We start from the raw sequence: 25,220 nt of genomic DNA on the forward strand, positions 1-25,220 counted from the left end.
TGAGTACGTGTGAACACATCCGAGTGGTCAGTCCAAAGCGGCAGTAATCGGGGGCATAGCTTGCTCCTATTGAATGCAACGAGACCGTGATTTGTGGTCGTTGGGTCAGCGCATCGGCGTGACTCACGCCGAGCCGATAGCACCTGAACGCTTTGGCACGACCGGTCCTCTGGATGTCGTGTTCACACTGTCGTTGTCTTGTCTCGTATAGATCAACCACCACCTCTCATACTGTTCTTTTACAGAACTCAGTAGCTGCCGTTTCAGTTGAGTCACGGCGGCAGCGCAATTGCCTCTCGTATAATGTAACGACACGCCAGCTCTTCCATAGCTATCGCATGTGTGTGTCACGGCCTGTTTTGCATTAAAATATATGCGTTCGAGATATGCTGTATGGAGGACCGTTGCTATGCGATACCGTTAGTTTATGTTTGGCTTATCAAATCAACAGACACTTAAAGGGGAAGGGCGTGGGAAAAAGGGATTAAAAGAAGCGATCACTGTTTTTGAAAATTTCGGGATTAAATACCAAAGCACGTCTCAACAGCTGCTCCTTAAAAATATTTACTGATCTTTTTTGAAGTCATAAGGGTGCATTCTATAACTGCGTCAAGAAAACAGAGCTGTTTTACTAATGATGCACAGTTATTTGCTGTAAGTTGGGATTTGTCACGGTACTCTCATGTGCTGCACTGTTAGTACATTCTGCTCACCAAGAATACCATTAGTTATTAAGCCTTGTACTGCGAGCTTTTACACGAAGTGCAATGATAACCTTTTTTTTTTTTTCGACTTATACTAGGTGACCGCCCCTCAAGATTTCGGCTACTGTAGGATTACTGTTCCGCCCCATAGTACATGGTATCCAGTTTCGTCGAGCATAATTCACGCTGCTCATCAGACTCTCATGGGCTTGTGCAAACACTTTGCGTATTTTCAGCAGCGAGTGGATACGTTACTTTAGTTCTTGGATATTCCTGAAAAATGTATTCTTCGTTTAACGTGCACCTACGGCGCGGTACAGGAATCATCTATTATTGGAAAGCCAGCTCAACGTATTCGAAGCGGCACGAACTTGGCCTTAGGCTTTACAACGACCGGTTAAATAACTCTAGGTACGATTCCCTTCCATTTGATCTCTGATGAAGATAGGCTTGTTCACAGGAAAATCGCCTAGACCATAAATACTATTCCCCTCGCTTAAGAGCATCTTAATCGAGTCATAAGAGCTACCATGTTTGGGAACACATGAAAAAGACGTGAAAAGTGACACATCAACTTGTACAAATAACATTTGGTTTATTGTCTTATGTACATTACATAAAACACACACAATGGACATCTTATTTTGTCATATTTTTTTGTGGAACACGAAACTACACAAACGTATGTTTTGTTTTTGAGCTTCCTCGGGCTGATGCTTTGTCTAACACAGTACGCGACAATGTAAACATTGCATGTGTTGGGCACACAGAATCACTTATGTACACCGTCATGAGTTACGACCGTCATTTTCCCGCATTTACTGATGGTGATACTAACCGCTATGTATTTTTTTTTTCGTCAGAGGTAAAAGCATATAACTTAAAAGTTTACATGTGTGTGTGGAGCATAGAGCGTGTTTGTGTGTGTGTACATGATAAACTATGCCAAACAAAAACGCTTCATTGATTGAGATGAAAGGCACACTTAAAAACGCAATCCTTAATTACCTATTTCTTCCGGATTTTTTAAAGGCTATTTTTATGGCCTAGACACAGCACCGCAAGCGTCAGTTTACTTTTTTCAAACGACATAATTACTGCACGTAAATCGTGAGGGCTATTTTTTTTTTCAAAACAACAACTCGTGGCCCTGTAAATTTTTTTTTTCGCACGAACTAACAAAAAATGCACTGGAGAATGGGAGGGGGGGAGGCTGGGGGAAGCTGGGGAGCAAGGGTAAACATTATGTCGTGATAAGGTTCATTTGGGAACACCTAGCACCATTCAATCAAATTTAAAAAGCCAGTAATAATAAAAGAATCACCTGTACGCTCTCCTACATGTTATTGTCAGATCTTCTACATACCCAATGACCAACCGAATAGCACTCGTTCCTTACAAAGCTTCCGTTTTGCTTGAATGTTGCCGTAGCAACGATCAAACATCTGGTATCTCTGCCTGTTCACTCCTAAGCTAACAGATGGGACGCCTAATTGCAAGTGCTTATACGACTGCAGTGCCCCATGCGGCGAGTTCCGCGTAACGACAGAGTGCGCTCTTCTTAACGGTCTAGGCCAGCGGACGCAGCTACGACGCGAGACGCCAAGACAGCGCGTCCCCCCCACGTTACGCAATAAACTTGCTGGGCACATTGACGATAACTTGAGGGACAGGGTTCTCATTTGCGTGCCACCGAGCAGCAGTAACAACAACGCAGCCACTGATTGTTCGCGAGATCCCGGCGTGCCCACCACACAGCTCTTGGATCGAAGATAGTCCTGGCAGAAGGCCGGCGATGCGCGAGTCGTGCAATTAGGCCTGACTGACATTTACCGGAAATGAGTTTGCTTCGGAAGCGCGTTTCCCGTTGGCCGGTACAGGCGGGTAGGTCCATTATCGCTGACCTAGACTCACGTCATACGACGACGGGATGTCATCGCGTCACCGCAGCCTCGACAGCTGCGACGTTGGTTGTCGTTGTCTAACACTTACAACGTTGGCCGTAAGAAAGGGATCAGTGCCACGTCTTCTGAAAGCAAGCTGGAAGGTCGTCGTGACGTTCTTACATGCAAATGCGCGGTACGTTCAGTGCTTCTCGAGAAAAGCTTATTGTACACCTTACTGCAATTCTAACTTATTGCGATGTTAATCTACGCTTAAAACTGTCGTTAACGCTTATTGCCTTCCCGTGACGAAGCAATCGAGCACGGCAGACGCTTTGAGCGCACAGCCAGAGTTCGCTTGCTTGATGAGTCGCGGTGACACGACTGTGTAAACTTCCTGGGCAAGGAGTGACCTCTGACCATCGGCAACCTTTCTTGCGGCTGCGCTCTGGATTCTGCCTTGCAACTGACTCTGTCAAGCATCGCCAATTTCTGAACGAGTCTGCCAGGACAGCTTTTAGTTTTGAATTCTGCTGCAAAGCAACCAGTCATCCGTGATCTTTGGATGCTACCCAATGCTGAGATATCCGCCTACGACCGATTTGTGCAGAACTCCATGCTAACTGGGGAATAATGGAGGTGGGGAGGTACTGGGTGTCATTTGGGGGGGAACGTGTTGTTTCGGTAAAATGAGTTGGGATGGGGCGGGCTCGTTAGAAGGTTAACGGGTGTGTGAGAAAGGTCTGGGAGGAATGTGGATCTATCCGAGGGGGGAGGGGATGGAGGGGTGGCAGTGTAAAAGGGCGAGCGTTGAACCGTGCGCAGAGTCGAATCTAGTTATCTGGCGGACTAGGCCTTGGCATTGGTCGGCGGCTCCGTCTCGTAGGTCAGGTCGTTGAGGTAGTAGTAGTTGGGAGAGTCCGCGCAGTTGACGTTGTACTCCCAGTCGCAGACCCGGTACCGCTGGTTGAAGGCCGTGTCGTTGGCGCAGATGTGCGGCACACGGCGGCCGTAGGCGTCGCACATGTGGAAGATCTTGCAGTCGAACTCCATGTCGGCGTAGAATCCGATCGGCTTGTCACTGCAGTCGAAGTGGAATTCGACGTCCGGAAACTCTTCCCATCGCTTCGACTGCGCCAGGGAGAGGAGAATGCGAGGGTTAGGTACGGCAGTGGGTACGTAGTCAGTGCCGGAGAGCGAGCACCAACTCACAAATACGCACACTTACATATACAGAATAAATGTATGGGCACGGGAACGGACACCGACTAATGATGATGACAAACGAGATAATGGCAGAGGTTCCGGCCAACAAAAAGAGGTATGACGGAAGAAAGGACTCGCGAATCGTGCCACTCGCGCTTATTGTTAGGCCTCGCTTTCATTCGAATGCGCAACGTTGAAAATGCTACACGGGTCTTGCACAAAACGTATATAGGCTGTCGACTGTTGGCGCCCCACCGTGCAAATCCTCTTAACCCAAAGGTTTCTGGCTCTCTTTCCTATCGCACCTACGTGCATTAAACAATTGGCCAGTGCCAAAGCCTCTCGGAAGCCTCCGGCTGGCTGCGGCAATCTCAAACGCATTCTCGCGGTCTTCCGTTCCCATCACGCTTCTCGAATCGCCGCTTCCCAGCGGCAACATTCAATTTCGCTCCGCCACGCATTCCTCGCGCCAGGCGCGACAATGGAGCGCGTCGGAAGGATATCCGACGGCTGCTGCGGCGCGTGTACACAGAAGAGACCGTTTGACCCATCGGTCGCCCGGCGCCATTCTTCAATCCCGGGCCGCCGTTGCGAAGGCGTCTCGCCTGGGCTATGCCGCAAACAATGGCGAGAGTTAACCCTCGCGTCGTCCTCTCGCCCGCGCCAGCTTCTGGAGATTCTATTGAACGCCAAGGCTACACAACTGCGATGCAGAGACACTGCGCGCGTCACCGTCGCGATCGCAGAACTACGAGCGTTGCGCGCGTGAGTCCCTGGCGTTGCGCACTGGCTCCCCCTACTGGGACCGCGCCATTAATCCGCACTTTCCGGGTACCCACGCACACAATGTCAGTATCAAGGCACTTTGGCAGGCGCCGTGCCCCCGTGGGCACCCGTGTGTTTCTTGCAACTTTCTTGCGGCCGGACCGTCGGAGAGGAGGGCTATACCTGCGTCTCTAAATCATCAAGGGAGGGGAAGTGCGCTCGCGTCATGGCATGTGGTATATTTGCCAAGCACGCGCGCCGGCCGACAGACTCGTCTTCCTTCCACGCTCCAGGCTGCGGATGTGTTTGCTCATGTGTGGAGCCCAAGGCCATTACGTTTCCCATCGCGCCGGTGATAATTTTATGCAACTGGCCTGCGTAAAGGTCTCCCGCTGGTTTACGGCTTTTTTGGAAGCCAAGTACTAACTGCGTTACGGCGTCGTACACGTTTTGCATATTGTGCCTTGGATTCGATTTTATGCCCTTCGCGCTTGAAACTGTCTAATATGTTTTTCTTTTCTTTGTTTCAGTGTTTCAGTCTTCTGGTTTTCCGTCTTTCGAGGTTCTGTAGTTACTTCCTCTTAACTTGGACGTGTAGACTTGCGTGCCCGAAATGTGGACTGCCTGACTAAGAGAGCTATTGCCCGACTGTTTCGGTGCTGCATGCAGGTAACCACGTTGTGATGTCCGATGCGTGATAGTAATATCATTTGATAGTGAGAGTGACAGATTGATAACAACAGTCAGAAGGCAACCTAGATTCAGTGCCTGCGGTATTCTGAAAGCGGCCAGAAAGGAAGAAATGTCTAGCGTCATTAGGGCTAGTTTTCTTTTTTAAATGTCTTGTGCATTTATGGCATTCGCACCCAGCATTTCGTAAGTTCTTCCGTTGCACCTGCATTGGCGCATATCGCGCAGCATCGCAGCGTCACTGCGTGTCCTAAATACACAGAATGCGTGTACTCACCCTGTGAAGCGACTTCCCGCATACCAGGTAGAGAGCTGAAATAAAAATTTAATAAAGGTTTTATTACCTGCAATCACGAGGTTCATGCCGGCCTCTCTGCTCAAGAGGACAACACGAAAATACAATGGAAGTTCGACATAAGGCAAGACAAAATAACGCATATTTCAAGATTCAATCAATGGGATGCTTTTAAATCAAACTATATGTAAGTATAACTCTTTTTTACTTTACTGTTAAAAGGTAATAAATAAACACTATCTTATAGTTATCGTACTCTAACCTTTCTGGATGGCACATGCCATGAAGCCGACACTCAGCAAGGCTGACTTAAACAAAGCACTTCGGGAGCTTCTGGTGTTATTTTTTTTTGGTCCCTCTTGGCCCTTCTGTCATAAAATACCACATATTTCGCGCTTCGTGCGCACTATCTCCTCTTGAGAGAAGTTGCCACGGAGTCCGAAGAACTACCGTTTCAGAGTGCGGATTCGTACAGAAAAAAAAGTACTTAAATTTATGCTCAGCTATTTAATAAAAAGAAAGACCTCTGTGCACTGCAAAAGAAGCGCACTTTTCCCATGTATACCCGCGGCACGTCTGATTTTCTTCTTGTAGCCTGCAATATAAAACTTCAAGAACGTCCCGGCTCGAATATCTTTCCATCTTTCTGTACACGAGCCGTTTCTGCTCTTTATGTAAACGAAGCAGGCTGTTCTGTGGTAGTTTTCTGGTAACGCAGGCGTCGAAAACGTGAAATCGTGAGCGGCGAAGAGAAGAACTGGAGACAAAAAAAAAAAAAAGAAGCAGACAAAGTTCGGATGTATCCTAGGAGGCGACGCAGTATAGCCAGAATGCATACATCGGCCGTACATCAGCGGCCGGCCTTCGTAAGTTACATTCCAGAATGCGCGTGAGCGTTGTCCCACGGGTATAGCAGCAAGGGACTCGTTAAGCGATGATGCTATCGTGCTTGCTTACTCGCTGACCGCATAATACATTCTTGCTCAGCCTTTTCGTTATGCTCGCATTCAAGAACGTGTCTCGCATTAGTGGCCCTTCCGATACGGCGAGCAGCATGTTTGGAATTATAATCAACCGCCTACGAAGGCACTTGTGCAGTAGGAAAGTTGCAAAGTTGACATCTAGGCTTTTCTTTTTCCTTTTCTTCGGTGGTTGGGCGGGGGGGGGGGTGGAGGGGACGCATTTATGGTTACTGTTACGAAAAGGAAAGGAGGCTTAGAGAGTAAGTACGGAAAAAGTCGCGCGGTCCCTAATGCATTGTAAAAGAACTTGTGGTTGGGCAAGTTGGTAGACCATTTCAAAAATAGCTAGAGCGCAAACACACGGCAAACACACGGCACAAACACACGAGACAAACATACGGCACAAACATACGGCACAAACACACGGCACGGCAAGCATTTGCCTAAGCCAACTCGAAGGCGAAAGCTATCTACTTTTGCTTCTCAGTCAATATTATTGAACAATAACACTGTCATCAAAGTATGTCGGTCTCGGCTGGCGACGGTATCAGCGCTGCTCATACACACTGCCAAGAGCCTGCGCCGGCTTAAGATGCACTGCCGTCGCTCCACCGAACGCCCAGAGCAAAACGCCTTAAACAAACAACGCGCGGCTGTTGTCTAGGCGCCGCTTAATTGGATACGCAATAAAGAGTAGCAACGCGGATATGTGGGTCACTACTTCTTGCGCCACGAGGGGAACCGGCTTCCTCTGAAAGGACTGCGCGTGCGAGAGAGCTCCCGTATACTCCCCTGACGAGACGTCTAGCCAAGCGGCTCCGTTCCTCCTTTTCACACACTCTCACTCTCTTTGTAGGCGAGACGGCGACCGGGAACGCAAATAACAAGCAAGGACCCGCAAAGGACGTGCAAATACCAGACAGCCGAGAGAAACAGAAACAAAAAGGAACTACGAACACGGCCGAATAAGAAGAAGATGATGAAGAGTGGAACGTAAAAGAGGGCTTATGGACGACTGCTTGGGACGATGTAGCGGCGCTGATAGCGGCAGCTTTCGGTGCAGCGGCTGGACGTGAAATATCGCTGGAGGCCGTCGCAACGATGTACAGAAAAGAAAAAAGGGCAGCGAAGGCGCTCGTTCCGGCCTGCGCTAGGGCCAATGCCACGATCGGAAAGGGCACGCATCCATTTGGGACGCATATGCGCCTGCCATACGGCGCGTGTCTCTGCCGAGCGCAGACAGGACCTTGCGGACGGGACGACACCGCCTATGGGAAGACCCGCCTAGCTGCTTCGGTTGTTTATAGAACCGTGCCCGCTTGAGACACTGTGTAGTACGTTGTAGGATGACGAATGGCAGGCGATGGGTATGGCTCGTTCGTGTATACATGCGAGCACCGCGATGACACCGAGGAAGCCAGTGCGGCGGAGTCGGGGCATCGTAATTACGGATTGCGTTTCCTTGTACGAGTGATTAGGCTGTTCTAGACCTATATATCTGCAGCAGGAAAAGGGTCTTTGGCAAACCGTCTTTTGTCGGCTCACTATATACGCTCGTGTATTCTGTGAGGGCTAATTTTATGATCTGATCACATAACCTAATCATTTTCCGTCCTCTATGCTGTCTCGCTTTCGTTGGTGCACGTTACGTTGCTCTTGCAACAAACCGTCGAGTATAAGCTCAATGCATTGTGTGGCATGTCGGACTAGGCTTACTTCTCTAATGCCGGTGTCACACGGTGCACTGCTGGCCGCGATGAAGTTCAACCGGGATCAAGCTTGTCAACAGTGATTGGATGTCTTCTGCAGCTAGCATAAAGTAGCCAATCACGATGCAGAAATTCGAGCCGGATAAGGCCCGATCGCGATCGTGACAGTGTGACACCGGCATTAGTCTCAGTTGCAATGCCAGCCACATCCTGTCTGATTTATTATCTTCCCGCCGCTTAACCCTGCTCCTATTGATTCTAGTTTCAGCACTCGATGCAGTGTCTATCGAAAACGGCTGATACGCGCCGAAGAGAAAAGAACGGACATCAGAATGGCAACACGCTAAAATGCAGGGAGAAGTACGGTCGAATTCTTTTACGTATACGATACCTTCACAACGAAATGACTTTTATAATGACGCATTGCTTACGTCAGGGCGACCATGCGAGGGTTACGATGCGCTACCTTTACAACGAAGTACCCTGTATACCAATGTATCAATGTATGAATGTATCTTGCACTTCGTTACAATGCCGTTTTTCTGTAAGTGATTTTATCCTTTCTTGCGGATTATGTCTATGACAAATTTTACCAGCGCAACAAGACGGAACACCTAGGGATCGAGACACACACACACACACACACACACACACACACACACACACACACACACACACACACACACACACACACACACACACACACACACACACACACACACACACACACACACACACACACACAGCGCTATACTCGCAACTGATTGATTACTTTGAACGCAAGGCCTTTTTATGGCGCGCATCAAAGGATTCTGTCTGCTTGAGGAAAACGAATAAACTAGGAAGTATACAACGCTTAGCGATTCGTATCATGCTTTAAAACTATGCAGAGTATGACTTTGTTACAGCGTGAGCGGGGGACTCAGGTGAGCGCTTGAGCCTTACTTTGAATGGACGAATACTTATCGGCACTCTTTTTCTCGTGATGCAATCAAACGGTCTTCTGAGGGATGCGATGAATACGACTAATGTTATCTAATTCATGCATTTAATTGATGTACATTTACGGGGTTCTATGCAGTGATTAGAACAAGCTTTATACCTATGATTATTGCGATTTAAATGTCTTGTTCTCTTGGTCTAATACTTGTTTTGTATTCATGTTAAAAGACTAGGCGTGGGAACACGAACACAAGAGAGAAGTTAAGACACCACGACAGCCGACCAGCCTTCACGTGATGTCTTGATTCTCTGTTGTTTCCTGTTTGCACGCACGGTCATTTTAACATGAATACGTACCAACTAGCTCAGCTCTCTCTTATTCTAAAATTTGTTTCGTATAAATGTTTACATGAGTTTACATGAACGCGCGTGTCGTGATCAGAGAACTCCAGTGTTCCGGCTGCAAAGGCTACAAATTTCGCAAATGTAATGTATGGCCGCGGAGTCGAATGACTAGCGTTGGTCCGTATCCACAGTTAAAAGCAGCGTCAAAGAAAGCACGAGCAAGTATAGACACAGGACGAGCTCCAGTCCTGTGTCCTTCTTGTCTCTGCTTTCCTTTGCGCTGTTTTTAACAATGTTGGTAAGTGCACCTTGTTGAGCCCGACATGCCGTAGGACATGATGATGTGCTCACTGACCAACGAGCTTTGCCTGACTCGATGAATAGCCCAGATAGGTCTCCATTTTAGTTCGAGGAAGCATTTCGAATGGTCCCTCGCTCACTTTCGCGGCACATACCAGGCAGCGGGTTAACGACGTGCTAATGTAATCAAACGACTAGTTCCGCAGGTGTGATTTCTTGTTTAACGCGTTCGCATTCTGTTCGGTCAGATTAAACCTAACCGTGTAAAGCGTACCCTTAAGGAACCAGCAAAACAGGTAACATCGATGCTCGGCTATCTTCTCATCTTTCTTCCCGCCCTAAATGCCAACGCGCCATAAACTTTTCCGGAACGCTTCTACGCACCATTTCGACGTATATGTTAAGACGTCGTAATAAGGCTGAATAGCTCGCTCTCGCTCTCTGTGCTTTGAATATGTGAGCCAAAAAACTTCTTCCGCAATTCACCGGTCTCCACACAGTTTACGCTGATTTCGGGCCGCGCACGTGCACCGGCCGATTTCGTCCGCGCCGAACGAAAAGGCGTCCGTCGTAGCTCGCCTTCACGGGGGCGTCACGAGGAAGCCGTGCTCTTTGCACTTTCGACGTCGAGTTCGCGCGATGCCTCGCAGCGCCCAACGAGGCCGACGCATCTCATTGGCTCGCGACGAGGCTATCGCGCCGCCGCTGACCCCCGCGGAGCACTTTTCCGGCGGAGTGGCCCGGCCGAGTCAATAGCTGCACCGCACGAATCGTGCTCGGCGCGTGAGTCGGATATCGTCTATCATCTTTTTCGTCCGAGGCACCTGTCCGTCTCTGTCTGTCCGGCGTGGCACGTTGAGTTTTCGCGGCGACGAGGCTTGTTGTATCACGCATTGCGGGACGATATTCCGAAACCTTCGCGAGCAAGCGTTGACACGACGAGGGTTGGATTTGAAAGGAGCGCAGTGAGAAGCCGCGTCCCTGTTCCGGTAGAAAGTGCAACGCGTACGTAGTTATCCATGTATCTTCCCGTTTGAAACTCTCCACTCGCTGGAAGTCCACGCGGCTTTCGGCGATTGATGCATTCTGGTGCGATTACGCTGTCACGAAGTAGAAAGGCGGCCCGGCAACTGATGAGAGCTATACATTGAAAATAGGTCGCCTGAACCACAATTGCAGAACATGAGGACTTTCGCGAGTGTAGCCACTTCCGTGGATTCATCCTCGTAGATATGGAACGGCGACTGGCGTTGACGGGTTTCGTTGTGCTTTTGACGCTGTTGCCGATTGACTTGTCGTCAGCGACAGCGCAATTTCAACCCTGAATGTTCCTTCAAGTGACGAAGAATAGTATGAAAGTATAAAAATAGTAACACGAAACAAAAGGTTCCTTTTGCTTCGTGTTACTGTTTTTAACACAGGAATAACGCAGGAAATCCTTAAGATCTTGTGTTAATTATGAAAATACTCGATTATTACGCTCCTCACAGGCACTTGTTCAGACAAACATAAGCTCATATGCGGCAATTCTTTTTTTTTAAATGGAATGTCTATGGCAACACACACCCTGACGTTGTGTATGTGTTCTTTCTCTCCCTCGCCGCCTTTATACCTTTACTTTCAAACTTCCCCATATCTTTACCTAGCTTGTGTGTGTGTGTGGGGGGGGGGGGGGGGGGCATAACGCTTATACTGAAGTGGTTAACCAGCCGTTTCCCCCCTCTTACATGTTTCCATTAACAGGTATGTTCGTTTAAGTCCATTGTGTGATCCTTTGTTCTAGAATATTTCATACTGTGATGACCTTGCCACCAGGTTTCCGTTTTATTGTTTTTGTTTTAGGGACGAAGCTCCTTAAAGCGGCACCCGTTCGTCCTTCGTAGTGCGTAACCAGTCGTAACGCTAGTACCAGATCTTACCTCCAAGGTAGTGCCGGTGGGAGATTTCTCCTGTGCGTTGTTGAACAATAAAAAATTCGCAGCGTGCGCGTTAACTAAAAGCCGAATTCTCCTGTCTCTCATTCCCCATTAGCAGCCATTGGCATGTTCCAGTAGGAAACGTTAGTAGAAGTAGAAGTGTAAGTGTTAGCTAAAAGCCGACTTCTTCTGTCTCTCATTCCCATTAGCAGCCATTGTTTACCTCCAAGGTAGTGCCTGGTGAGATTTCTCCTGTGCGTGATTAAACAATAATAATTTTGTTCAAAACGCCGTTGATTGATGAAATAAATCAACGAAAGACGCCAGATGTTTTCTAAAAGCAAAACGAAAAGACGCCAGATGTTTCTAAAGCAAAGCGAAAAGACGCCAGCTGCTTAACGAAAGACGCCAGATGTTTTCTAAAGCAATGGTTTTCTAAACAATGAAAATTCACAGCGTACATGTAAAATTAAAGTGAGCTGCAAGTCGTCATAACTCTCATCGAACCTTTAGTATAAACGCGCCCGATCTCACGTCGGTGATGATGTACTGGGCAGAATTCACGGAAGATTCACGGTTTACCGATGAACCTCCGCAGCTTCGCCCACTCATCATCATTCACTCCGTGGATATGCTGTGATTTTTAAAGACGATAGTCTTTCTTTTAAAGACGATAGTCTGTCTTGGGGAACTTAAGCGCAGAAATTTTGGTCTGTCTGTCTTTCTGTCTGTCTTTCTGTTTGTCGGCACGTCCCTCGATTCAGCCACTCGGCCAAAGTTGAACCACTTGCCCAAGGGCCAGCCGTCTTGAACTGGTACGGCTGTTCATACTTGTGAACGTTGTCGATCAAAAAGTAAATATCATGCATATCTGAGGTGCAACATCACTAGGTAAGTATTAGGTGGCGTGTTCCTTTAATAGAAAATGCATACATACGTAATTTTAAGGACCCTAGTTTCTTAAGCTGCGCTGAAAATGCATAAGAATGGAAGCTTGAGCTAGTTGGTATGCGTTCATCTTTGTTGAAACAGCGCTCACTAGACGACGACGAAGTAAAAGAAGGCACAGGACAGGCAGCGCCTGCCCTGTGCCTTCTTTTACTTCGTCGTCGTCTAGTGAGCGCTGTTTCAACAAAGCTGAAAATGCGACTGCGCTGAAATTTGCCTTCCTCCGTGCCCTTCGCACGAGCTCATTGTTGTGTTTCGGTTTCGGTTCTGTTGCACTGTACGAATGCCATGGGTTGGTGTTGAAAAACTTTAGTTTTGAGAAGGCCAAGAAGGTGAAAAAAAATATTTAAAAAATGAAAAAGCAGCGTTGTGGGCGGCCTTCAGGCTGCCGGTTGTGGGCGCCGCTCTGGCGTTCCTGTTTTACCCAGGCGACGTGTAAATAAAAGAGTGTGTGGAGAGTACTCGTTGAGTGCGGACGTTTCTCTGTTTCAGCGCTTCGCGCCAAACCGCGTTTTCGGGCTGGCTGGCGTCCCCGCCGGTCGCGTTGGTCACCGCCGGTCTTCGCCTGCTGCTGCGCCGGGACTACCAGCACGCAACACAGCACTCATGTTTCCCGACGTATTGCCAGATGGCGTCCATATCTCACACAGCGCCTCTTCTATCGTCTTTACACGACATTTGCAGCGAAGCACGCAGATACGTGGCCAATTTTTTCAATTGGCTGTCGTTAACTTGGCCTTTTCAATTGCCAAACTGAACCGTTCACACCTGTAGCATATGCCACGACCCACGAACTGCTCGAAGGAGCTGTTGAGTGCTGATTTCTTGATTTTTCCTTGCTGGAGTGTTCCCCTTTATGTTGCGCGTAGGTACAGAGGAGTAGTGGGCACTTTTGCGATGCGCTGGCATGTCCTTAAGAATGTTTATTTATGTTTTATTTTTATTTTTATTGTTTTGTTTAAGGTAATAGGTTTCCGCAGAAACCTGGACCTTGCGTCCGTAAACGAATGCGACACTCTCATAAGAAAGTTTTAAGACTAATATGACCAATCCGCAGCTCATGAGATGCAAATCATTTCGCGCATTACAGCGGATGTTTCAGGTTCGAACGTGGACGTGTTGTCGATTTCTCTCGCTACCACATACCAACGGAAAAATACCGAGTCGCATGCTTTCTCTACGCGTTTTCCCTGGCAAGTCCAATGTGTTCTCAAGTGTTCAAATAGTAATAGACCTGACGAAGCTTCCTCAAAAGAGCGCCCAGAATCGAAGAGGGAAATTGCTGTATTGAAACAAATGGCAAGAAACCATATATCGCATCGCGAGGCTGCCGAAACCGTCAGAAAGCGGCGAAATCGGCGCTAAAGTTCATTCAAGAAAACCAATGCTTGTGCATCTGCAGCGCCCCTTGAACGCCCTGCTTCACCAACTCCCTTGTCACCCGGACCCTTCGCGGCCGGCACGAAACGAACCGCATTAAAACGCACGTTTCCTGGGGATTCTACTTGGCCTCCACTGCCGAAGCCACAGCCACACGGATCGGCGAGGGCCGGTGCAAACCAGAACAACAAGGAAGACATGTACACAACTGATGCAGCTTGGCCTACGTTGCCAAAGTCGCAGCGACATGAAGATTCACACTGCATATCGGCAACAGTGGACACTGAATCTCCGACTAACCAGTTGCCTGAAGAAGACAAACCAAGCATCATAGTGCTTCAGTCACTGTTGGACACACATCGCGTTTTCGTCGGCAAGCTGACATCGCCCTACGCTAAGTCAGTACAACAGGTACTGGATGTTCTATGTCCAGTACTTGCAAGCCTTCAGTAGGCACCATGACACGACTCGCTACAGTGGAACGCATAAGGCCTGAGCTCCTGAGTCCAGAGCTACGGAACGCAGCTGTGTTCTTTAAGCTCGCGTGCATTGTTTTTCCCTTCTATCTATCTCCCTTTCTTTCCCTCCCTTAATCCCCTTCCCCCAGCGTAGGATAGCAAATAGGACGAGCGTCTGGTTGACCTTCCTGCCTTTCCTTCCTTTTCCTCCTCCTCTCTTCCTGGCAAAATTACAATGACATGACGGATGAAGATTATAACGGCACATACAATAACAGCAAGTATTGACATTCTCGCGACTATCGCAACGATGCAAAGATTTGGAAGTAATCATTAAGGCCGCTTTCTGCATGTGGCATAAGGCCGTCTCATGGGTCCGGTGCGTAACCACACCACATATTAAGGCGACGACAGGGATTCATTAGCGCCCGACACTTGTACCATTCGCCGGCTACACGGAGCGATCCTTTAACGCGGTAACACATTCAAACGTAAACACTGGGCAAGTACGTTACATACACCCAACAGGGCACGCCGCACACCTGCAAATCCTCATCGAGCGCCGCCAACCTCACCAAACGACCCGCATGCGGTCAATCGACCGATGTATCAAAAAACACCGATCCTCTCGCGCACGCTTCTGCAACCTGTTTCTGCAGCATTCGGCCGCACGGAGGCGTTTCTCGAGCCGCGAAGATTTACCGCCGTCCATACTGCGAGGCGGGAAGGAAGGAAAGGGTTGGGATGGCGTGTCTATATAGGCAGCGATGAAGCAGAGCATCCGTGCGGCCTTGACTGCGCTTCGTTTTGCAACGACCGCTCGGCTTGGGTGCTTTGCATCCCCGCTGCATCGCCTGCATTGCGCTTTGGTCGCCTTCGCATGCAACGGCAAAAATGATGGCTGTGGTGTTACGGCGCGCCACCTGCGCGCCTTCGAGATTCCCGCCGCTTAACTGCAGGGTGCACATAAACGCGCCGTTTGGGAGGGTGCTTCGACACTCGCCGGGGCAGCCGAACGTGCGTGAGGTCACGTGCATATAACGTCGGGGCAGGTGTAATGGCGTCGCTCTCTCACCACGCGCGATCGTCTGTTTCCGTCGGAGCGAGCGGCGTAATGTGCAGTCCGAACAAATCGTGGGAGCAGATCGCGCAAGCCGACTCTCTCGAAGTGCTCCCTTCTTCTCTTCGTCGTTAAAGCGATGGAAGTGAAAGTGAATGCGTTGGTGGTTCACGTGCTAGAACAAGAAAGAAGAGCATGCAGGAAGCTGGAATCAAAAAGAAAAGTGTGGCGGCTGGTTGCGCGGCCATTCTTCTCCGGTCGAGTTCTGCAGACCTTACTTCAATGTAACGAGGTGAAGGTTGAGGGCACGACCATAGCGAATCGTAAACTAAAGAAAAAAATGAATAATCCTCTAAAGTGACCTGCTTTTCATGTGCCTGCAAACATGTTTCGAGTTGAAAGCTGTACCCTAATAGCAGGCGAAGGAATTAATGAATCAGAGAAAAGAGAAAAAGTTCGGTGTGGTTGGAAAGAGTTTTGGCCAGGTGTTTGAAGACATGAGGGAAAAAAAAATAGGTAAAAAGAGCAACGAGACTTGACTGATCAGCAGTTAACTATGAGTGCCTCGTGTATTACCAAGTGGTCGAGAAACGTAGAAGAAACATTAGCAGAATGTGCAAGTTGCTTCCCTGTTTAAAAAAAAAAAATACGTTTAGACATCCCATCTTATCAATTGCTTATGTAGTACACAATTGGACCTATTTGAACTAACTGTACCGATTGGCCCTAATATGTCCAATGGGTAGAGTTGAACTGGCCTGTTGGATTCAGCTGCTTAAGTGTTATTGTTACTATAAAGCTTTCATAACTGACGTTGTATGATATAGTACTTTCATTGTTCTACTTCTAGGGGACATCGCGTAATGCGTTGATTTATGGCGGATTTTGTACAGGAATTGCCTTAAAACGATTTTCTTATTCTCTATTCTCTTACATTCCCCGTACCACACTTCGATCGCGCTGATATCTCCGTCATTGAGCATAAAATCACGACTAACATATGGTTTGCCTTCCTGCAACCAAGTCAGTCACCTCTGTCACACTTTGTTCAGTTCAGAGCATCGCGTTTGCTCGCGATATTTCCATTGCAAAGTGAGCGATGCCTTCTTAGATTGCGTCCTGAACGAGAAAGCTACAGATCAAGGGATAATCCAGGGCACGCAGGTTAAGGAGTTTGGCGCCCGACTTCCTTCACTACGCTTGAAGCGGAGGACAAAGGGATATCAAGATTAATGACGGCGGAGCGGACAATGAGCTAATGACCCCTGCGAGGAACAACACCAAGCGTACATTAGAGAAACGTCAAAGACGCCGTTATTGGCGCGAAAAGACCTTCAGGGGCGCGACGTCCAGCTGTATTGTACGCAGTACACCTGGGAGTATGCGGTTAGTTACCGTTTCCTTAGGAGGAGGAAAGGCCGAGTCCAGTATCTGTATGCGTATTAAGAAGGCGAGGCAAGGGGGATTGCTAACAAAGCGACAGTTAATGTGCAAGCAAATAACAAAACGCGCGCACAAAGGATCAACAATGATTTCTCGGAGCCTAAACGCTCGCTAATGTCTAAGGTTAAAGTTCATCGTGCGGCGCGCTGCCGGCGCGGAGGTAATTAATGTCAGCCAAGGCAACGAGACACTAAAGAGCTTGGCATTCAGGCGCCCGCATCACGCTATTCATTGTTCAAGGATATATACTGCACCCCATTGCGCAACCTTTTTTTCATGTGCAAGTGACGCGTCGGAATGAATGAAGATTCATTGTGCAATTTTCCGTGTAGCTGCTTACCGAGCCCGTCGTGCTTAAAGGAGTACTGACATGATTTTTAGACATCGCAAAAGGGACATCTTCCGTTTCCTTGGTATGCAGTGTCAACGTTGTCCACACACCGGCGTCGGAGAACATGTATAAAATATTTTAATTTGACTTTGAAGTTTTCGTCGCTGAGCATCTGCAAGCCAGCCCCACTGCAATGGACATTATCCCGACGAGTCAAGAGAGTTCCCCCGAGTTTGAGAGTTCTGCGTCCTGCGTGCAGCCTAAATCGCAGAAATCACTGTCAGGGTCACTGGACGACAGTTTACTCATCGTTGTTGTGCACCACGAGCACATGACGGATTTGCCGCTAGTACGTCTTGAGTTTCTGTATCCCCGTGACGTCATACTGACATGAAACGTCACTGAGAAGCCGCCCCCTCGATATCGAAACCGAAAGTGTCTTTTTAAGGTAGCGGTAATTAAAATATATACAATGCATTCCCAGGCACCACAATACTCGTTTTAGGTTTCTCGACACCAGTATTTTTATTTAGAGTAACAATCCGAAAATATTTAAAATTTGTGCCAGTACTCCTTTAAGGCTTAAGGCGATCGCGTGTACCGTGGCGGACTAGGCATGCAGTAAATATCCAAGACGGTCTAAGTAAACGAAATATTCTCTTTGCCTCGTCGTACTGCCAGTTGTGATTGCACGAGTGGTCTTGTGCGAGCAGGACTAAACATCAAGACATGTCGAATGCGAGACACGCGCAAGTTCAAATTATGCTGCTTGGACCAATACAATTGAATGAATCGATGGCGACCTTAATGCATACACGTGCCTGATATGTGTCCCGTCTATCTACGCAAAGAGCTCCGAGAGAAAATTACCGCTTAGTTCTCTGACCGCTTACCACTTAGTACGTTATATTTAGCTGGCCAAAAAGTCAATAGAAGTCAATACAGGGTTGCAGTAGCTTGCGCATGTGTAGTACCATACATCAGACATCAATTTAGAGGGGCATTTGAAACGTAGATTAATGACTAAAGTTAATTCCGAAACGCACAAAAAGCAGGGCACGTGACCTAGGCGCATTTGTCGTACTTTACGCACTTTAACGCATCGACACCTGTATTTGTTCGATAAAGTGTTTGAAGCACTTGCTGCTACTTTGATTGCTCAGCGGTAAGTAGAATTAGAGGTGATATTTAGATTGGACTATTGTTCATGCTTATAGTCTATAAGACGCTCCTGTAGCTTCACTTGCTATACACGCTGTATTCCTGTCTTCTGGCCTTTATCATGAGCGAGCGAGCGAGGAACATTATTCAAAAAGACCAAAGGGATCGGGATCGGGGGTGGAAGCGAAGTTTTTTTTCTTTTTCTAAGCGCAGAAGAGTGTTAGGATTTATGTGCACACATACCCAATCGTTGCAAATTGTTGCATCTCCGTAGCAATATTTTTACGGCGATTAATTACTAAAGAAAATAATTTTTACTGTCGCACGACACGTAGATGTGTACTTTAAACGAGAGCACCATTATACGTGCACGCTTGCGAGCATTTCACACAACGTGCTGTGCACTAAGTAAGAGTTTCTTACCTGTGGCACTGAGAGCCAGGACGATCAGGTTACGATGCATTGTGGTGAAACCTGCAATAAAAAACGACGCGCTATTAGATTTTGCTCCAGAGTTGAAATCGAGTCGCTGTACAAGTTTATGGTGCTCTTAGAGCCACTAGCGAGACCCACAGTCAACGATGTTTAACTAATTACGTTTAAGTTTAAAGTAAGGTTACCCAATTTTGCCTATACGAGCCAAAGTGAACTCCCTTATACAGGTAGGAAGTTTGAGTAAAAAAATAGAGGTAGTACAAAGTGTAGTCAACATAGCAGCATGAAATATCTGCAGTACGCCATGTCAAATGCGATACATTGTTGCGGGATGCATTAAAATGACAGTTGCTACAGTTGAAACCCGCAATAACGAAATCGGCGGGGAAAGCACAAAATTTCGCTCTTGCGGGAATTTCGTTGGCGCGAGAATGCGGCAGAAAAGACATGGAATTTACAAAAAAACACATTTTATTTCTAAAGGTCAGTAAGTTTGCTTCGGCGCGCTTTACCATGCAGCAATTTCATGCCTCTCGATCGGGAATCTCGTTTGCAACGGCACAAAGTTCGCCCCATGCACTGGTCAGTGACGGCCGCACTGCGCTGTAACCAGTACCGTCATCAAGTGCGCCTAGAGGCGAACCTTCTTCCCGCTCCGCTGGATGAACGCGGATCAGCGCAGAATCGTGGACAGCGAGCTGCACGCAACGCCGAATTCTTCGGTGATGTCCATTTTCTTCCTGCCCTTTCCCACCTCACTGGTGATCGCAGCCTTATCTTCCAGCGTGATCAACTTCCGCTTTTTCCTTGCAGGCGGCATCTTCGCAAGCAGCGAAATCCGACGAACCAATCGCAACACACAGTTCACGTGCACCAACCGACCAAGCAAACGCTCCACAAATGGCTCCACACACGCGACCATGTGCGCGCAAAGCCGACAAAGCCAAGTACAGAGCCAAGCCAACGAACGAAACTCCATGAGAAATGTGAATCTGGCTACGTAGTCCGCGATAACGAGCATGTGTTTTGGCAAGCCATCATCATCATCATTGTCGCCAGCTTTATGTTTTTTTGTAAACAATGATGGCGGTTGCTTCTCAAGTGCGTTGTAGCGATAGTTCTGCACAATTTAAGTGTAGCATGAATGCATTTAAGCAGTTTTCGAATGTAGGTAACGTTGCGAGTGTAGATTATTTGCGCACTCGTGTTTCAAAAATTTCGTTAATGAGCGACTGCGGTATGAATATCTTTCGTAGTCGCGAGTTAGAAATGCATTGACTCCTATAGGTGTTCGCCGGTGCTCCGAAAATATTTCGTTGCGGTGAGAATTTCGTTCCCTCGGGATTTCGTTATCGCGGGTTTCGACTGTACTTTGTAATGGTGCCATCCTCAATGTTTTAACGACCATACTTGAACACATTGGTGCGTTACAGCGGTAGAACGGTTCAGTGATATCCGCGAGCAAGGTATACGACCAGCACTGTTCTCCTTTATATTTGAATAAATCTCCGTTGCAAATTAGTTGGCATGCATATCGGAGACGCGACCTTAGGGAGCTGCGCTGCACCTTCACCAAGCGTTGACTATAGAACTGCACAAAGCTGGACAAGTTGGTAGAAGTATAAAAGAAAACGCACACGAGAGGCAGAAAAAGATTGCGGCGCAGGCATTGGTTTGACCGAGGGCACCCAAGGGCCAAAGCGCACAAGCGGCTTGGTCAAACCATTCGTACACACTGTATCACAGTAACAAGTTAATGGCCATTGACGCTTTCTAATATGCGTCGTACTGTTTGACCATACTCCTACACCGCTCTCTGCCAAGAATCTATTTTTGTTTTGTCACCTGTTCTTGGACCCTGAAGCAACGCTGCTGCACCCCTTAGTGTAACGAAGGCGTTCTTGGTCTCCATTCGGGACATTGGCTTGGAACAGACGTTCTAGATGCTCGTTATTCTGTATGTTTAGGCTCGTTGCCTGTAAATGCTGTGTGCGAGTCGGTTCTGTATGTCTGCAAGCGAGTAACTTCAGGCATCACCAGCCTCATCTGGAGTATGTAAGCATACCAGGCAAAACATTTGGAGCACTCGCTCTAAAACCTCTCTCTCTCTCTCTCTCTGTCTAGTCTTCACTGTTTTTCTTCGTTTTTGTCTTCACTGGCGTAACACCATGTGAACACGCCGCTGTTGGCGCGTAATACGCTGTTGGCGCGTAATATCGTAATACGGCTAGACAATGGACCTACGCGCCAACAAGCGAGGTGTCAACGGGTCACGTTTTCTGTACGCTCACACTGTTCTCTGGACCACGCGTGGCTTGCCTCGTATAGTCGTTAGGCCAAGGTTACGATCCCCCACAATGCGCCTGCCAGCACCGTGGCTCACGACAGTTGGCGACATTCCCCCGTCCTTCCGCTGATACATCGGCAGTCCTGGCATCGCTGTACCGCCGCTCCGCAACTCGAAACATCTCCCACCACGGTCCGCAGCACTGTGGAATGCGCTTTCCTCTCCGTCCGTCCAGCCGCGCTTAATTAGAACCCGCCGAGGAAGGCCTTGCCCAGCTGCTAACAAAGGTGCTCACGACTGTATGCGAGCGGCGACGGTGTACACCGTTAGCGCCGTTCGGCCCGGAGCGATGCGCTATCGGCCAAATCGACCGGCGAGGAAGAAGCAGCTCGCTGACCCTGGACGGGCAGTCGGAGAAGAAGAAGCGTGATTCCGATGGCCCTATTTTGTAAGAGGCTCCCCGCGCCCCGAGCGGCGCCGTCCAGCCTTGCCGTCCTCACGAGCGAGTTGGGCCTCGAGTCGCGTCCTCCGAACCGAATGCGCATCGGTGTCCGACGATCTCGCCGATTACGTCTCGCCGCCGTGTCGCCTTCCTTCTCCCGTCGTTTTCACCTCCTCTTTCTAATCTGTGTGCGTGATTGCGTTTGAGCGCAAATTGTGATGAACTCACGCGTTTCTATTTCTTTTTCTTTTAGGGGTTAATAGGGAAAGCCGCACTCTAATCACGACTTCACGAACGCTGGGCATAGCACTAATATGTATAGGCGAAACGCGAAAGCCTTCCTTCAATTTCAGACGCGCACTTTCACTTTTTTTCCGTTGGTCCTGGTTCGTCTCTTCTGTGTTCGTTGCTTGTTGTTCACTTGATTTTCTTTCTCAGCAGAAATTGCCAGAAAGTGGGTCAATGCGAATCACCGTGCATGGCGCCGTGCGCTTGAGGAAACGGGCGACGTGTACGCATAGCTTGTTGGCGGCAATCGCCGGCGATCATGCGAGGATCCCGAGGGAAATAGATTCACTTCGAGGAGGCCCCCTCTCGCCATTATCGGAAAGTAATGAGCATACTGCGCATGTTTTCTTTTTTTTTTCTGTTTCTTCCGGATATGATTACGTAACCGAAGCCGAGGAATGTACCCGTGCGGACGCTACTTCGTCAAGTGGCCTTAGAGAGAGCTGCCTAATGACGCTTCCTTCTTCTGTTTTTTTTTTATTTTTTGTTTTTTTTTTCTGCCTATCGAGCTTGCGAGTGATTAGTTCGGTCTTAAGTGATGTTGCCTGTTGGCCAAGTGAAAGGTCGATGGAAAGAGGCAGGCCTTTATCTGCACGTGTCTTACAAGTAATTTAGCACTGGGCCCGGGCTGCAAAAAGTGACATATCGGTAATGCGTTTGTCTTACTGTTTCTACCTTTATTTATTATTTTTTGTTGTCCCACACATCTCAAAGAAATAACGAAGCGCATGGTCAGTGGGGCAAGGCTGAGAGCAGTTTGTGTTCAACTTATTATAGGCTGTTATGATTTTGTGACAAGAAAAGCAGATCTCAAGCTTCAATATGGGACGCTTCCATGCACATATTAATGTCGAAGTGATCCTTCATGCACGCATTCAGTCACTGACAAACACAGGAAGGGCGTGCGCGCATCTTTAGCGACGTGTATTGCTTACGCAATGCATCACTTGACTGTCAAATAAGAGCGCGTGTAGTGTCGCTGTCATTAAGTAATTTACGTAGCCGCATCTGCATATTTAAGGCTTATCGAGGGACCTGCTATGCCTGTCGCGCTTGCAAGCGCCGTCCTCTTCCTCCCCTATAGTTTCGCCCTTGCCCCCCAGGTCAGAAGCAGCCCCTGTTTATGCTCAAGCAGGAGACGTCGGGAACGCGAAGACGCACTGATCCGTTCGCTCGGCTGGTAGCTGATTACGTTTCCCTCACTCTCTTGGCCCCCCATGACAGCACCACACTCTGACTCACTTTGTACTGCGGCGCCAGCTGAGGTGCCACTGAGCGCGCCAAAGGAAACGGGGCCGAACTTCCAACAACCAAGTGGGTTTATGAGGACGAGTGAGGGAAGGGGTCTCGGTAACTGCGCGTGGCAGCGCGTTGCGCTCGGCGGAGTGCCACATTATCGCGGAGAGAAAACGCGACGTCCCGCGCGCGTCCGCGGCAAAAAGGAGGCGGCGCGGTAGCCGGCGTGACCTCCGGCGACCCCTTCGGAAGCGCCGAAGAGGCCCCCTCCGGCATTTCGGCCGTCTAGGCGACGCGGCGTCGGCCACGAGAACCGCCCGGGGGCCGACGTAGCGCGGCAGTCTAACGTCGGGCGCTTCGCTGGCTTATAGGCTTGCACGGTCTGCGATCAGGTAGCGATACGAGAGGCACGGTGGATGTGTCGGTGAAACACTCCGGCGGGATGATCTCCCCCCCCCCCCCCCACCCGCCCTCCGGCCTGCCGAACCTCCGCCCGGTTTTCCTGACGCCGGTGGTCATTTTTCTTTCTCGCTAGAAGTGCTTCCCGCTGGGCCGCGAAAGAGCAAAATCGCCCCTCATTTCGCCGTTCTGCCAATCTTCTCAACGCTCGCTGTCCCCGTTCTACGTTCGGTAATCTCCGACGGCGCGGTTTTCCGAGACGCGCTGTCGTGGTCCTTTGCCACCGGCTGTCCGTCTCCTATAGTCTCCTATGCCCGTGCAGGGGCGGGGCGCAGGAGGAGGGGGTCTCCCGGTGTCTCTGCGATGTCGCGCTGATGAGACTGCTGGCACGGGTTTTGACATACGCGACGGTCTCGAGCTGACATCACGTGGTGTGTCTGCTAGGTTGTTGCCTTCAGTTTCACCGATGTTATGAAACAAGAAGCGCTAGACGATTAGGTTTTGTTTTTCATCATCTTAATTATGGTGATGACGCAGGCCTCTCACCGCGATCACAATGACCACTCCTGTACTGTGCCAGCCGGCACCTTCGTTTCATCAAGCCACCTAACTATCGGCTATCCCCGGCGTCGCTTCGCTACACTGTGCCCGCGCTGTGCAACCAGGCAACAAGTTAACTGCCCTGTACGTTTCGTGCAAGTTTGCAACTGCACGAGTGTCGTGTGTTTTCATCTGCGAGTGGTTGATAATTTTTTGGCGAATGATCTTAATTTCATTGTTGTGTATGTACATGAGAGAACTCCACCACGTCTAAGCAGTGTGCACGAGGAATGGCGCCACTTCCTGTTACGAATCGGTAAAACGTTGTTGACGTAACTAAGCCAATGCTGTTTCATCCATTAATATCAATAAAAAATTTTGTTTTTACGTGTCAAAACCACAACCACAACATGATTATGAGGCACGCCTTACGTGGAGGTCTGCCGATTAATTGACGTGAAGGGCCCACGTCATGGAACTCAATGAACTCACTAACGTATATAGTGCAGTGGGGTCCTGCGGGGACCCTGGGACGTACGTGTACGAATTCCTTAGTCAAAGCCTCCCGCCCTCCCTCCCTCTCTCTCTCTATCTTCAGACTCCGCACACGAAGTGTGCTGATGTACAGCTCACTTGTGTTCGCTGTATAACAAGTGACGTATAACGGTAACAGCGACATTTCATCATACGACGGTGGCATCAATTCTTCGTGTTTTCTCAGGCATTGATAGAGACGCTATATTCGCAATTGAATTTGTTCCTTATTTTCGCCGCTCTACGATCATATTATTACCAACCTATCACGCTTGTTTGGTGCTGAAATGGTAAAAATAACCGCTCCAGTTTCGGGCACTGTTATCGAAGCTGAACGCGGCAGTCGATTGTCACGCACGTTAAGAATCAACGAAATGTCTTTGCTTGCAGCGCGGACCATGCCTGAAAGGACGGATATCAAACAGCCCCAGTTATAGGATATCCACGCATCGCCTGGATCTCGTTGACGAAGCATACACGCAGCTTCCTCGAACGAGAAATGGTTTGCGAGTCAGTTCCGGTTCGCTGCTCGTCATCACTCGTCCCCAAGTCAAAGGTTGA

General features: G+C 48.8%; 1 protein-coding gene across 1 annotated transcript; it reads right to left on the reverse strand.

The window, feature by feature from the left end:
* Nucleotides 1-1,279: 1,279 nt before the first annotated feature.
* On the reverse strand, nucleotides 1,280-18,979 carry LOC119394331 (U-scoloptoxin(01)-Er1a-like). The gene is made up of 3 exons (XM_037661627.2): nucleotides 18,922-18,979; nucleotides 5,526-5,560; nucleotides 1,280-3,718 (listed from the first exon to the last, which is right to left on the reverse strand). The coding sequence occupies exons 1-3, from the start codon at nucleotides 18,959-18,961 to the stop codon at nucleotides 3,437-3,439; spliced, it is 357 nt and encodes a 118-aa protein (XP_037517555.1). The 5' UTR covers nucleotides 18,962-18,979; the 3' UTR covers nucleotides 1,280-3,436.
* Nucleotides 18,980-25,220: the final 6,241 nt, after the last annotated feature.

This window comes from Rhipicephalus sanguineus, chromosome 5, assembly GCF_013339695.2.
Source record: "Rhipicephalus sanguineus isolate Rsan-2018 chromosome 5, BIME_Rsan_1.4, whole genome shotgun sequence".
Taxonomy (NCBI): Eukaryota; Metazoa; Arthropoda; class Arachnida; order Ixodida; family Ixodidae; genus Rhipicephalus; species Rhipicephalus sanguineus.